Source organism: Phocoena sinus, chromosome 1 (assembly GCF_008692025.1).
Source record: "Phocoena sinus isolate mPhoSin1 chromosome 1, mPhoSin1.pri, whole genome shotgun sequence".
Lineage (NCBI taxonomy): Eukaryota > Metazoa > Chordata > Mammalia > Artiodactyla > Phocoenidae > Phocoena > Phocoena sinus.
The window spans coordinates 117,818,859-117,834,827 of record NC_045763.1 but is presented as its reverse complement, the minus strand read 5'-3'; the positions used below and the strand labels follow the sequence as shown (position 1 = coordinate 117,834,827).

General features: G+C 37.5%; 1 protein-coding gene across 3 annotated transcripts in view; it reads left to right on the top strand.

Annotated features, from left to right (window-relative positions):
* Positions 1 to 15,969, top strand: part of CD84 (CD84 molecule) — a 37,971-nt gene that overhangs the window by 14,438 nt on the left and 7,564 nt on the right. For all 3 annotated transcript variants that reach the window (XM_032608921.1, XM_032608913.1, XM_032608927.1), the window contains exons 2-3: positions 3,634 to 3,981; positions 15,563 to 15,814. In XM_032608921.1, the coding sequence (XP_032464812.1) occupies positions 3,634 to 3,981; positions 15,563 to 15,814 (600 nt within the window). The remainder of the gene's footprint in view (positions 1 to 3,633; positions 3,982 to 15,562; positions 15,815 to 15,969) is intronic.

The window sequence follows — 15,969 nt, the reverse complement described above, 5'->3', positions numbered from 1 at the left end:
ATATATGAAATTTCTAAAAAAGACAAGGAACTTGTCTTGGTCATAGACTTGCATAGTGCATTTCATAGTAAGTCCTTAAGACATTTTTGTGCCACAAATTCTCTCTGAAATTGAGTTTTCTTAAGGTCTCCTCCAACACTAATATAATGTTTGAGTCCCCTCAGCACCTAGAAAAATAAATATTAGGGTTGGTTGATATGGAGATTCTTTTTTTAAAAGACTGAAGTCTTTAAGAGAAGAATAAAGGCCACCAAGTGGAGTGGTACTGAAAACTCTATCCCTCTGTGCTTTACTTGAATTAGCCCTTAATAATGGCTCTTCATACATTCTTCAGTATGGCCCTGGTGTCATGAAGGCCATCAGAGAGAGGGACTAGGGAAGCCCTAAAGAGCATGTCCTAATTGTTAAGGTGAGGATGAGAATGAGAATCATTACTAACATTTATTTCGGCTTGATGGTTACCAGAGTTTCTACTCGTATGATTTTCTGATCACTAATTAGATAGGCAATTTTTATAGTTATTATTTCCATTCTGTGGATGAAAATACTGAGACTCAGAAAAGTCTTCTGGCTTTATTAAGTTTGCCCAGCTCATAAGTAGAAGTACTAGCACCTATGTCTTCATGCCTCCTTATCTTTCCGCTGCATGCTATGGTTTTGCAGCTGCCTCAGACCTCAGATGGAATGTCCAAAGGTGCATATTACGTTTGTGCAAGCCCTACACCTTTTCTCAGCAAGCCCAGGAATCTCATCCCCAACACCACAGCACAAAATAGCAACAGGGCTTCCGCTAGCTTAACGTATCTGCCACCCCTACTGCCTTATCCTTTGATGCCCCAACATCGCTTCCTGAATGACTTGCTGCAGAAGACAAGACATACTTCAAAAACAACACCACACACCAATCATTTTGTGACCACACAATTGTGTTCCTATTAAGAAGGCCTCAGCCTTAGCAAACTTCCCACCACTTCCTGGGGTTTGATAAGAGAATTATGAGTCTATGGAACCCACACCCTTTCCATCTTCTCACACTGAACCTGAATCCAAAGAGCAGAATGGAAATTAGGCACAAGGATCTGACTAAAAAAAAAAGCCTTATGAGACGTGGGAGGCCTGGCACCAGGACCAGCCATATAATTTGTGGAACCCAGTAGAACATGAAAATATGGGGTCCCTTGTTCAAATAATATTAAGAAGTTCAAAGTGACATGGCAGCATTAAATCAAGTTCAGGTCCTTCTGAGCTCAAGGCTCTGTACGACTGCACAGGTCACATGTTCATATCTGGCACATCCAAGAATTCAGGCTGGGAAACTCTAAGTGCCCTTCTACCTGAGCTTATCAGCCCAGAGGAAGAGTTTTTCTGGGGAGAATTAATGTTCAAGGAATGGATTTTAATAAACTCTGACTCCTGTCACTGAAGGCAAGCTTAGTCTCTCCTGTTCCCCTAGTGGTTTGTTCCTTTTGCTTTTACCATTTAGTACTCATCATATTGTATTATTGTTTACTTGAATGCTCATGTGTCTTATTCTCTGGGCTGTGAGCTCCTCAGGGCTGCCACCATGTTCTATTCATCCCTGAGTTCGTAACACAGCATCTGACAATTAGCACTTAATAAATGTTTGTGTCGCTCTTTCCCTCAGGGCCCTGTTACGTCTCATTCTGTACTTAGTCCACCCCAACTAAGTCACCACTCCTTGCCTGGGATATTCCTCCTAAGGGAAAATCTTGGATGTTCTGAAAAGAAAGAGGTTTATATTAGAAGTCCCTGGCTCATTAAGGAGTTACTGTGTTGGAGAGCAGGGGTGGCCATAGTGAGACAGCACCATCAGGTTAAGAAATATCTTTGCTTTTCTAACACTTCAAAATAACTTGTATTCTCAATGACCTTTATTCTTGACCTCTTTTCTGTTTTTAATTAATTTATTTTTATTTTTGGCTGTGTTGGGTCTTCATTGCTGCACATGTGCTTTCTCTAGTTGTGGCGAGCGGGAGCTATACTTCGTTGTGGTGCGCAGGCTTCTCATTGTGGTGGCTTCTGTTTGTTGTGGAACACGGGATCTAGGAATGCGGGCTTCTGTAGTTGTGGCACATGGGCTCAGTAGTTGTGGCACACGGGCTTAGTTGCTCCATGGCATGTGGGATCTTCCCGGACCAGGGTTCAGACCTGTGTCCCCTGCATTGGCAGGCAGATTCCTAACCACTGTACCACAAGGGAAGCCCTACTCTTGCCCTCTTTATGCCAAGCCTGGATAAACTTTAGGGTCAGCCTGAACTCACTTACATGGGAAACTTTTGTTCTGCTCTTCGGGGCTTACATGCAACCAGTACTCATCAGAATGGCCCTGTTACTGTTTATGGCTGAAGCCCTACTTGATTGGTCAAGGCCTGTACTTATTGGTTATTAACCATTTGAATATCATACATGCTGGCTTAATATACTATTTCACACTATATAGCTCAGTGAGAATAACAAAGTGATGAAAGAATAGAAGGAAAAGGAGAAAAAACACCCTATAGTTATATTGCCTTTCATTTTACAAACTATGTGTTAAATCAATTTATCTTCATAAGGTAATAGAGGAGAAGAGAAAAAAATAAACATTTCATTTTTTTCCATGTTAGATTTTAAAAGCATTCATCCTTCAGCTTTTACCCGAAAGTATTCCTGGATTCCCAGAACAAATCAAGTCCCCTTCTTATTCTCTCTCAAAGTACCATAACACTTAATACCATTTGCACTTATCCAATCAAACCAGTTCTCTTCATTTAACTGTTAAGTTCCAGAGAGCAGGAACTACGTCTATTTTTACTCACCATTGTACCCCCATTTCCTTACATCATGCTTTAAGGAGTAGATGTTCAACAAACTTTTGTATTATAATTAAATTAATAAATACCTGCCATAGTATCTGGAACAAAGCTGACCTTGAATAAATACATTCATTCATTCATAAAAGTATAAATGAATAAACGAACTTTGCTTACTTCAGAAGTTGCTCCAAAAGATCCTAGGCAACACATAATTCCATTTATTAACTCATTCCACAAATATTTACTAAGCGCCCACTATGTGTCAAGTACTTGTCTAAAGACTGGGGATATAGCAATGAACAAAAAAGCCCCCCCCAAAATCACCAGCTTGGGGAATATTTACTCCAGAGCCTCTAAAGCACTCTCTGCCTATATCTTCTAGGAATAGAGGCATACGTGTAGCTCTTTATTTGCAAAGACCAAAGTAGCCATCGTAGGCTCTTGTCCCAGCTCTTTGACCACTTGGCAATATGACTTGGGAAAGAAAGAACATTTAATATCTCAGACCTCATGGAAGTTTATGGCCTTCATCTCTCAAATTCCATCTAGCTCTCAGAGTCTATATGTCTAGATAAATAAATTTTAATGAAATGGATCGCTTAAAATTCACTGGGAAACTTAGTTTTTGAAAGAGAATCCTTTAGAATATTTAGCCATCATATTAAATATATTAAAAGCAGAATGCCCCCTCACAAAAAAGAAGATATCATCAAGAAACTGGATGAGCTGCTCCTTGGGGAGATTCAAGCCTGGGGAAACAGGGAATTCTAAAAGGTGCAACAGTCAAATGGTTATGATTTTCTATTTATGTCCTCAGGTCTGGAAGCAGCTGGAAGTGACACAGACATCTTCATGGTGAATGGGATTCTGGGGGAGTCAGTTACTTTCCCCTTAAATATCCAACAATCACAGGAAGTTAACAGCATTTCTTGGAATTCCAAAACATCTGTCGCTTTTGTAACACCAGGAAACTCAGGAGCAGCACCCACAATTTCCATAACCCACCAAAATTACCATAAGCGAATAAATGTCTCAGGTCAGAACTATAACCTGGAGCTCAGAAATCTGAGGTTGGAAGACTCAGGGATCTACAAAGCCGACATAAATGTAAAGACCTCTGAAACGATCACCACCACCACCAGGTGCTACAATCTTCAAGTCTATCGTAAGTTGTGGGAAGACAGAGGGCTTGTTTTTTTATTTTTACTTTGCAATTTGCTGTCTAAAGAACACTTTTATTTCTGACAGCTGGGTTCCCTAAATCTTTTTATACTTATAAATACTTAGATAAATATATCAGTACTTAAGAGGATGTGGCTTTGTTTGCTTTTAGCTATGTACTCTTCCTGTGGACCTTGTTTCTGTTTTCTATAAAATGTAAATAATCATACTATCTATTTCCCATAGTTATTGTGAAGATCAAGTAAGACAGTGTATGCAAAGTACTTTTTAAAAACCTTTTTATTTTGAAATAATTATAGATTCATAGAAAAGTGTAAAGAAATGTATAGGGAGGGCCTGTGTGCATTTCACCCCCACCTCTCCCAATGGTAACATCTTACATAACTAGAGTACAATATCAAAACCAGGAAATCGACATTGGTACAATCTGTAGAGCTTATTTATTGAATAGATTTCACCAGTTATATAGGCATTTATTTATGTGTATGTGTGTAGCTCTGTACAATTTATTCACAAAAATAGCCTTATGTAAACACTACATAATCAAGATACTTAACTGTACCGATGTCACAAGATTCCTTCATCCCTTTATAGTCATTCATTGCCACCCCCTTTCCCCTCCCAAACTCCTGGAAGACATTAATCCATTCTTCATATCTAAAATTATGTTACTTCACAAATGTTACATAGATAGAATCATGCAGTATGCAAGCTTTGGAGATTGGCTTTTTTCATTCAGCATAATTTCTTTGAGCCATCCTAATTGTTGCAAGTATCAATAGGTTATATACTTTTATTGTTGGATAGTATTTCATGGTACAGATGTACTACTTTGTTTAACTGTTCACCTATTGAGGGATATATTTGTTGTCTCTAGTTTGGGGGTTATTACAAATAAAACTGCTATGAATATTTGTGTGCAAGTTTCTGCATGAAGTAAGTTTTTGTTTCTTTAAGATAAATGTCCAAGAATGAAATCATATGGTAAGTCCATTTGTCTTTCTTTAAATGGTTTATTGTGATAAAATATACATAACATTTAACATGTTAACATGTTAATCATTTTTAAGTGTAACATTCAGTGGCATTAAGTACGTTTACATTGTTGTGCAATCATCACCACTCTTCAACTCCAGAATTTTTTTTCCCCTTTTAGATAGATTTTATTTTTTAGAGCAGTTCAAGGTTCATACAAAAGTTAAGTAAAAAGTACGGAGTTCCCATATGCACCCTGCCTCCTACGACATACATAGCCTCCTACATTATCTACATCCCCCACCAGAGTGATATATTTATTACAATTAATAATGTACATTGATACATCGTTAGCAACCAAAGTCCACAGTTTACATTAGGGTTCACTCTTGGTGTTATACATTCTATGGGTAATGACAAATATATAATGACATTTATCCACCATGACAGTATCATTCAGAATAGTTTCACTGCCCTAAAATCCCTCTGTGTTCTGTTATTCATCCCTCCCCCAAGCCCTGGCAACCACTGATCTTACTGTCTCCACGGTTTTGTCTTTTTCAGAATGTCATGTAGTTGGAATCACACAGTATGTAACCCTTTCAGGTTGGCTTCGTCCACTTAGTAATATGCATTTAAGTTATCTTCGTATCTTTTCATGGCTTCATAGCTCTCTCCAGAACTTTTGAGTCATTTTTAGTGTTAAAAGGATTGCCAAATTATTTTGCATTCCCACCAAAAATGTACGAATGATCAGTATCTCCACATCCTCACAGCATTTAGTGTTGTCACTATTATTTTGGTCATTCTGATGAGTGAGTAGTATATTTCATTTTGGTTTTTAATTTTAATTTCTCCAGTAGCTAATGCAAAATGCCTTTAAAAGGTAAAATATTAGTACTGTTATCATCACTAAAATTACTGCAGTTCACTAGGAGATGTATGTGGTGTGTTACGCAATGCTACTCAAAGTGTGGTCTGTGCGCTGGCAACATCAGCATCACCTGGGAACTTATTGGAAATGAAAATTCTCAGGCCACAATCCTTACCATTGGTAGTGAAGCCCAGGAATCTGTGTTTTAACATTCTCTCTAAACTATTCCTATGTGTGCTGAAGTTTGAGAAGTGCTAATCTAGAACTGCCCTGTCCAACATGGTAGTCAGTAGCTACATATAGCTATTAAGTATTTGAAATGTGGTGAGTACAAGTTGAAATGTGCTCTAAGTGTAAAATACACACTAGATTTAGCATCAATAAAGAAACCCATAAAATATCTCATTAATCAATTTTATATTGGTTCCAGGTTAAGATAACATTTTGGATATATTGAGTTAAATAAAATACATTATTACATCATCTGTTTATTTTCACTACTTTTAATGTGGCTATTAGAAAAATTTTAATTACATAAGTGATTAACATTTTATTTCAGCACTAATTTCTATCATAGAGAATATTTGAGCCATGTCTCAAGGATTTTACTGTCCATCTACCCCACGGCAGAAAAACACAGAAATGCGACTAATAGATAAAATTCAGGTATACAGTTAATCCACTAAAGTTCAAGCTCCATAAAGGCAGAGACTGGTATAGGATACACTTCATGTTCCCAGCTCCTACCTTGCCAGGCACATAGTGGGTGCTGCAGAAGTATTTGTTGAATGGAAAAGTGAATTAATCATAATAGTCCCAGGTCCTAATACAGTGCCTGACAATTGTAAGTGCTCAATTAATATAGCATAATTCAATCGGGTTGCATCTGGATAGGACGCATACTGTAAAGAGCATTAATGTCAGAATTAGAACCCTTGCCAACTGTGTGATCCTGGCAAAGTTGTTTACCTTGTCTGGGCCTAAATTTCCTTATCTATAGAATGTAGATTGTAATAGGTGGGATTAATTGAGATAGGGTTAGTTGAGCTCCTAGTACAGTGCAAACCTTAAAGTAGATGCTCAATAACTAGCTGTTGTTATTAATTTTTTAACCCTTGTCCCCTTTTTAGATTCTAGTTAGGAAGAACTTCCTAGATGAAGAAGGCTCTGAACTGAGCATGAGCGACAGAGTCAAAGAACCATACCCAAGTGTGGACACTTCAGAAAATATCTGACTCATTCAAGAACTTTGGCTGAGAAAATATAGAGGGCGTTCAATTTTATGATGTTTGTTTTCATCCCGTTATATGTTTAGTTTTACCCACTCAATCTTTAGGGGGTGTTAAACCACCTGCAATTAGGGCAGACTACTGTAAAATCTTAGAGAAAGTCCATACAACAAAATCTTCACTTTTTGGGTAGTTAGCTGAGAAGATAAAGAGAAAGAAACTGACATTTAATGAACACTATCTATTTGTATGGCATTCTACCACCTAATTTTTTAAAATACATAAAGATTATACATATTTAGGCAATATATGCACAAACAGAGCAAAAGATAATACAATGAAATGCAACTGTTCCTTTTCAGAGGCAGTCACTATTGCCAGTTTATTTTGCTTCTTCAGTAGAAAATTAAAGTACATATAAGCATAGATAGATTGATGCTGGAGAGATAGATAGATAGATAGATAGATAGATGATAGATGGATAGTAGAGTGGTCTTTATATATAATAGCTCATCTAATCCTCACAACCACCCTAGCTAGAGAAAATTGTTGTCCCCGTGTTATAATTGAGGAAACCAAAGCTCAATGCAGCTGGATACCTTCTCCACCATTCCATAGTTAGAGAACAGTGGAGCATGGATTCTGAACCTAGTCTCCAATGGCTTCTCCACACTTTTACTTGGGAGAATGAAGGTCTGTCAGCCACAACCCTGACCTTCTCTGCCCATCAGCTTTGTGTAGGTAACATCTCTGTTCCTGCAGAGAAAAATGAGATGGAATCCTATTCTTCACCACTATCCCCCACCTTGACACCCACACAAAAAAAAAGTCTTTTTAAAAATAAGTGAACAACAAGCAGAGACTTAAACACTGTTGTAAATCAAGTTTCTACGGAAACACACACACACCATTTGGTTCCTTTTTCATTATACATATCTGTATCTATCACTGTTATAGCTAATCAAGGTCTTTACTCCAAACTTGTTTAGAAGCTCTTTGGCAAGTTATCACTAATTCTGATTTGGAATGGTTCCCTCTAAGAGACTCTTAGGACCAGAGTATCTGGTTAGGTTGGAATCAAAGACTTTACAGCTCTTAGTTCCCATGTTCTACTCCCTCACAGGTACAGAAAAATGGTTCCTATATTTACAGTGCTGAATTTATTGCCTTTACAGACCTCACATTAATTAGAAAGTTATGTGCCATTTCCTTCCTCTATTTCCTCCCTCACATGGCAATAGTGGGAGGAGCAAACCACATTGCAGCAGTTTTGACAAGAATGAACTAAACTTACCAGCTCTGAATGTGGTCCTTTTCTTATCTCCTGGTAAAATGTTTTTCCTTTCCTTCTGCCAGCTCCAGATCTAGATATTGCCTCAACTTATATATAATTGGATTTTTGGTAACCTTTTTCTACTTACAACTTTTTCATTGCTTTAGTAAAAACATTTTTTAAAATGAACTTTTTTTATTATTTAAACATCTTTATTGGAGTATAATTGCTTCACAATGGTGTGTTAGTTTCTGCTTTATAACAAAGTGAATCAGTTATGCATATACATACATCCCCATATCTCCTCCATCTTGCGGCTCTCTCCCACCCTCCCTATCCCACCCCTCTAGGTGGTCACAAAGCACCAAGCTGATCTCCCTGTGCTATGCGGCTGCTCCCCACTAGCTATCTATTTTATGTTTGGTTGTGTATATATGTCCATGCCACTCTCTCACTTTGTCACAGCTTACCCTTCCCCCTGCCCATATCCTCAAGTCCATTCTCTAGTAGGTCTGTGTCTTTATTCCCATCTTACCCCTAGGTTCTTCATGGCATTATTTTTACTTAGATTCCATATATATGTGTTAGCATACAGTATTTGTCTTTCTCTTTCTGACTTACTTCGCTCTGTATGACAGACTCTAGGTCCATCCACTTCACTACAAATAACTCAATTTCGTTTCTTTTTATGGCTGAGTAATATTCCATTGTATATATGTGCCACATCTTCTTTATCCATTCATCTGTCGATGGACACTTAGGTTGCTTCCATGTCCTGGTTATTGCAAATAGAGCTGCAATGAACATTGTGGTACATGACACATTTTGAATTATGGTTTTCTCAGGGAATATGCTTAGTAGTGGGATTGCTGGCTTGTATGGTAGTCCTATTTTTAGTTTTCTGAGGAACCTCCATACTATTCTCCATAATGGCTGTATCAATTTAAATTTCCACCAACAATGCAAGAGGGTTCCTTTTCTCCACACACTCTCCAGCATTTATTGTTTGTAGATTTTTTTTGATGATGGTCATTCTGACTGGTGTGAGGTGATACCTCATTGTAGTTTTGATTTGCATTTCTCTAATGATTAGTGATGTTGAGCATTCTTTCACGTGTTTGTTGGCAATCTGTGTATCTTCTTTGGAGAAATGTCTATTTAGGTCTTCTGCCCATTTTTGGATTGGGTTGTTTGTTATTTTGATATTGAGTTGCATGAGCTGCTTATAAATTTTGGAGGTTAATCCTTTGTCAGTTGCTTCATTTGCAAATATTTTCTCCCATTCTGAGGGTTGTCGTTTCGTCTTGTTTATGGTTTCCTTTGCTGTACAAAAACTTTTAAGTTTCATTAGGTCCCAATAGTTTATTTTTGTTTTTATTTCCATTTTTCTAGGAGGTGGGTCAAAAGGACCTTGCTGTGATTTATGTCATACATTGTTCTGCCTATGCTTTCCTCTAAAGTTTTATACTGTCCGTTCTTACATTTAGATCTTTAATCCATTTTGAGTTTATTTTTGTGTATGGTGTTAGGGAGTGCTCTAATTTCATTCTTTTACATGTAGCTGTCCAGTTTTCCCAGCACCACTTATTGAAGAGGTTGCCTTTTTTCTATTGTATATTCTTGCCTCCTTTATCAAAGTTAAGGTGACCATATGTGCATGGGTTTATGTCTGGGTTTACTATCCTGTTCCATTGATCTATACTTCTATTTCTGTGCAAGTACCATACTGTCTTAATTACTGTAGCTTTGTAGTGTAGTCTGAAGTCTGGGAGCCTGATTCCTCCAGTTCCGTTTTTCTTTTCTGAAGATTCCTTTGGCTATTCAGATCTTTTGTGTTTCAGTACAAATTTTGAAAATCTTTTTCTAGTTCTGTGAAAAATGCCATTTGTAATTTGATAGGGATTGCACTGAATCTGTAGATTACTTTGGGTTGTAGAGTCATTTTCACAAGGTTGATTCTTCCAATCCAAGAACATGGTATATCTCTCCATCTGTTTGTTTTTTTTTTGTTTGTTTTTATGGTAAACGGGCTTCTCACTGTTGTGGCCTCCCCCATTGCAGAGCACAGGCTCTGGACACGCAGGCTCAGTGGCCATGGCTCACGGGCCTGGCTGCTCCGCGGCATGTGAGATCTTCCCGGACCAGGGCACGAACCCATGTCACTGGCATTGGCAGCCGGACTCTCAACCACTGCACCACCAGGGAAGCCCTCTCTATTTGTTTGAATCATCTTTAATTTCTTTCATCAGTGTCTTATACTTTTCTGCATACAGGTCTTTTGTCTCCTTAGGTAGGTATATTCCTAGGTATTTTATTCTTATTTTTGCAATGGTAAATGTGAGTGTTTCCTTAATTTCTCTTTCAGATTTTTCATCATTAGTGTATAAGAATGCAAGAGATTTCTGTGCATTAATTTTGTATCCTGCTACTTTAAGAAATTCATTGATTAGCTCTAGTAGTTTTCTGGTGGCATCTCTAGGATTCTCTATGTATGGTATCATGTCATCTGCAAAGAGTGACAGCTTTATTCTTCTTTTCTGATTTGGATTCCTTTTATTTCTTTTTCTTCTCTGATTGCTGTGACTAAAACTTCCAAAACTATGTTGAATAATAGTGGTGAGAGTGGACAACCTTGTCTTCTTCCCACTCCTAGAGGAAGTGGTTTCAGTTTTTCACCATTGAGGACGATGTTGGCTGTGGGTTTGTCATATATGACCTTTATTATGTTGAGGTAAGTTCCCTCCATGCTTACTTTCTGGAGGGCTTTTATCATAAATGGGTGTTGAATTTTGTCAAAAGCTTTTTCTACATCTATTGAAATGATCATATGGTTTTTCTCCTTCTATTTGTTAATATGATTTATCACATTGATTGATTTGCATATATTGAAGAATCCTTGCATTCCTGGGATAAACCCCACTTGATCATGGTGTATGATTATTTAAATGTGCTGTTGGATTCTGTTTGCTAGTATTTTGTTGAGGATTTTTGCAACTGTGTTCGTCAGTGATATTGATCTGTACTTTTATTTCTTTGTGACATCTTTGGTCAGGGTGATGGTGGCCTTGTAGAATGAGTTCATCAGTGTTCCTCCTTCTGCTATATTTTGAAAGAGGAGGATAGGATATCAAACATTCTCTAAATGTTTGATAGAATTTTCCTGTGAAGCCATCTGGTCCTGGGCTTTTGTTTGTTGCAAGATTTTTAATCACAGTCTCAATTTCAGTGCTTGTGATTCATTTGTTTATACTTTCTATTTCTTCCTGGATCAGTCTCAGATGGTTGTGCTTTTCTAAGAATTTGTCCCTTTCTTCCTGGTTGTCCATTTTATTGGCATATAATTGCTTGTAGTAATCTCTCATGATCCTTTGTATTACTTCAGTGTCAGTTATTACTTCTTTTTCATTTCTAACTCTATTGATTTGAGTCTTACCCCTTTTTTTTCCTGAATGAGTCTAGCTAATGGTTTATCAATTTTGTTTACCTTCTCAAAGGACCAGCTTTTAGTTTTACTGATCTTTGCTATTGTTTCCTTCATTTCTTTATCATTTATTTCTGATCTGATCTTAATGATTTCTTTCCTTCTGCTAACTTTGGAGTTTTTTTGTTCTTCTTTCTCTAATTGCTGTAGGTGTAAGGTTAGGTTGTTTATTTGAGATGTTTCTTGTTTCTTCAGGTAGGATTGTATTGCTATAAACTTCCCTCATAACACTGCTTTTGCTGCATCCCATAAGTTTTGGGTTATCGTGTTTTCATTGTCATTTGTTTCTAGGCATTTTTTGATTTCCTCTTTGATTTTTTCAGTGATCTCTTGGTTATTAAGTAGTGCATTGTTTAGCCTCCATGTGTTTGTATTTTTTACAAATTGTTTCTTTTAATTGATATCTAGTCTCATAGTGTTGTGGTTGGAAAACACACTTGATATGATTTCAATTTTCTTGAATTTACCAAGGCTTGATTTGTGACCCAAGATGTGATCTATCTTGGAGGATGTTCCCTGAGCACATGAGAAGAAAGTGAAATCTGCTGTTTTGGGAAGGCATGTCCTATAAATATCAATTAAGTTTATCTTCTTTAATATATCATTTAAAGCTTGTGTTTCCTTATTTATTTTCATTTTATATGATTGGTCCATTGGTGAAAGTGGGGTGTTAAAGTCCCCTACTATGATTGTGTTACTGTTGATTTCCCCTTTTATGGCTGTTAGCAGTTGCCTTACATATTGAGGTGCACCTATGTTGAGTGCATAAATATTTACAATTGTTATATCTTCTTCTTGGATTGATCCCTTGATCATTATGTAGTGTCCTTCTTTGTCTCTTGTAATATTCTTTATTTTAATGTCTATTTTGTCTGATATGAGAATTGCTACTCCAGCTTTCTTTTGATATCCATTTTCATGGAATATCTTTCCATCCCCTCACTTTCAATGCGTATGTATCCCTAGGTCTGAAGTGGGTCTCTTGTAGACAGCATATATAAGGGTCTTGTTTTTGTATGCATTCAGCCAGTCTATGACTTTTGGTTGGAATATTGAATCCATTTACATTTAAGGTAATTATCCATATGTATGTTCCTGTTACCAGTTTCTGAATTGTTTTTGGATTTGTTATTGTACATCTTTTCCTTCTCTTGCGTTTCCTGCTTAATGAAGTTCCTTTTGCATTTGTTGTAAAGCTGGCTTGGTGGTGCTGAACTCTCTTAGCTTTTGTCTGTCTGTAAAGCTTTACATTTCTCTGTTGAATCTGAATGAGATCCTTGCTGGGTAGAGTAATCTTGGTTGTAGGTCTTTCCCTTTCATTACTTTAAATATGTCCTGCCAGTCCCTTCTGGCTTGCAGAGTTTCTGCTGAAAGATCAGTTGTTAACCTTGTGGAGATTCCCTTGTATGTTATTTGTTGTTTTTCCCTTGCTGCTTGTAATATTTTTTTCTTGGTATTTAATTTTTGATAGTTTGATTAATATGTGTCTTGGCATGTTTCTCCTTGGATTTATCCTGTATGGGACTCTCTGCACTTCCTGGACTTGATTGATTATTTCCTTTCCTGTATTAGAAAACTTTTCAACTATAATCTCTTCAAATATTTTCTCAGTCCCTTTCTTTTTCTCTTCTTATTCTGGGATCCTGATAATTCGCATGTTGGTGCCTTTAATGTTGTCCCAGAGGTCTCTGAGACTATACTCAATTCTTTTCTTTCTTTTTTCTTTATTCTGCTCTGAAGTAGTTATTTCCACTATTCTACCTTCCTGGTCACTTATCCATTCTTCTGCCTCAGTTATTCTGCTATTGATTCCTTCTAGAGAATTTTTAATTTCATTTATAGTGCTGTTCAACATTGTTTGTTTGCTGTTTAGTTCTTCTAGGTCCTTGTTAAATGTTTCTTGTATGTTCTCCATTCTTTTTCCAGGATTTTGGATCATCTTTACTATCATTATTTTGTATTTTTTTTCAGGTAGACTGCCTATTTCCTCTTCATTTGTTTGGTCTGGTGGGTTTTTATCTTGCTCCTTCATCTGCTGTATTTTTCTGTCTTCTCATTTTGCTTCACTTACTGTGTTTGGGGTTTCCTTTTCACAAGCTGCAGGTTCGTAGCTCCCATTGTTTTTGGTGTCTGTCTCCAGTGGCTAAGTTTGGTTCAGTGGGTTATGTAGGTTTCCTAGTGGAGGGGACTACTGCCTATGTTCCGGTGGATGAGGCTGGATCTTGTCTTTATGGTCGGCACGACTGTGTCTGGTGGTGTGTTTTGTGGTGCCTGTGACCTTATTATGATTTTAGGCAGCCTCTCTGCTACTGGATGGGGTTGTGCTCCTGTCTTGGTAGTTGTTTGGCATAGGGTGTCCAGCACTGTAGCTTTCTCATCGTTAAGTGAAGTGGGTCTTAGCATTGAGATGGAGATCTCTGGGAGAGCCTTCGCTGTTTGATACTACATGGAGCTGGGAGGTCTCTGGTGGACCCATGTCCTGAACTCAGCTCTCCCACCTCAGAGGCACAGACCTGACACTCAGCTGGAGCACCAAGATCCTGTCAGCCTCACAGCTCAGAAGAAAAGGGAGAAAAAAAGGAAGAATGAAAAAATAAAGTAAAGTTATTAATATAAAAAATAATTATTAACAATAGAAAAAATTTTAAAGTAATAAAAAAGAAAAAAAAAGAAAGAAAAAACAGAACAACCAAACCAAAAAACAAATCCACCAATGATAACAAGCACTAAAATCTATACTAACAAAAAAAAAAAAGAGATATAAACCGGACAGACAGAACCCTAGGTTAAAGCTATACAGACAAGATCACACCAAGAATCATACACACTCACAAAAAGAGGAAAAGGAAAAAAATACATATATCTTTTGAGAAGTCTGAGGTCTTCTGCCAACGTTCAATAGGTAGGTGTTCTGTAGGAGTTGTTCCACATGTAGATGTATTTCTGATGTATTTGTGGGGAAGAAGGTGATCTCCACGTCTTACTCTTCCTCCATCTTGAAGCTCTCCCCCCTTTCAAATGCTTTGTTGAGCATTTATATCCCTAGCCAACATATGGTTGCAAATGATGAAGGAACCAACATGAGGAGTGGATAAACACAACCAACATATATATTGGTTGATATTTTCATTTAAGTTCAGTAATAAGAAAAAAGTGATTGAACAAAGACATATATTGGAATTTCACTTGTTCATCAATGACGTGAGCAACTTCTTTGCTGAACTGGATAGTGGTTTTCAAATACTGGAAGAACATTTCTAATTTTTTGTGTGCTATTCACAATATAATGGCTACAGACAGGATGCATTGTTATTTTAATCTGCTTCAGTACCCTCTCCTCCATTGCTTTCTTAAGTCTAGTGTGACAATCAAGAAAACAATAAGTCAAGCCCTAGTTTGCAGCATTTGCCAATTTCTTTGGTGTAAATACTCCCACTTTGGCTGATTTTAAGACCTGCAGAGTTGGGAAGACTTTGTATTGATACATCATTACAAGGGATAGATACAATAGATGTAAATAACCTCTAGAGCATAGATTATAGTAAATTGTCCAAAAAAAAATTAGTAAGTGATGAGTTTTAAAGAGTTATTAGATTGTTTTTAATATAATTTATTTCATTGTAAGTTTTTAACATCCATCATGAAAATTTCTGAAAATTTAACAGTTGGCTCGCACAAGCTGGTATAGGCCAGCTCCAGCTTACCACTGGCTCATGTGTTTTCTCCTCATAGGTCGGCTTGGGAAGCCAAAAATTACTCAGAGTTTAATGACATCTGTGAATAGCACCTGCAATGTCACACTGACATGTTCTGTTGAGAAAGAAGAAAAGAATGTGACATACAGTTGGAGTCCACTGGGGGAAGAAGGCAATGTTCTTCGAGTCTTCCAGACCCCTGACAACCAAGAGCTGACTTACACGTGTACAGCATGGAATCCTGTCAGCAACAATTCTGACTCCATCTCTGCCCAGCAGCTCTGTGCAGGTAACCATCTCTGTCCATCTCTCCTGAAGTCTCAGAACACTCTAACCTGCTGCAAGGCCTGAATCAGCCCTAGTTCTCCAGGGAAAAGTGCCTCCCTTATACCAGGGCTGGACTCAGGGGAATTCTCTTCCCAAGAAGCCCTGGAACAGAATCCA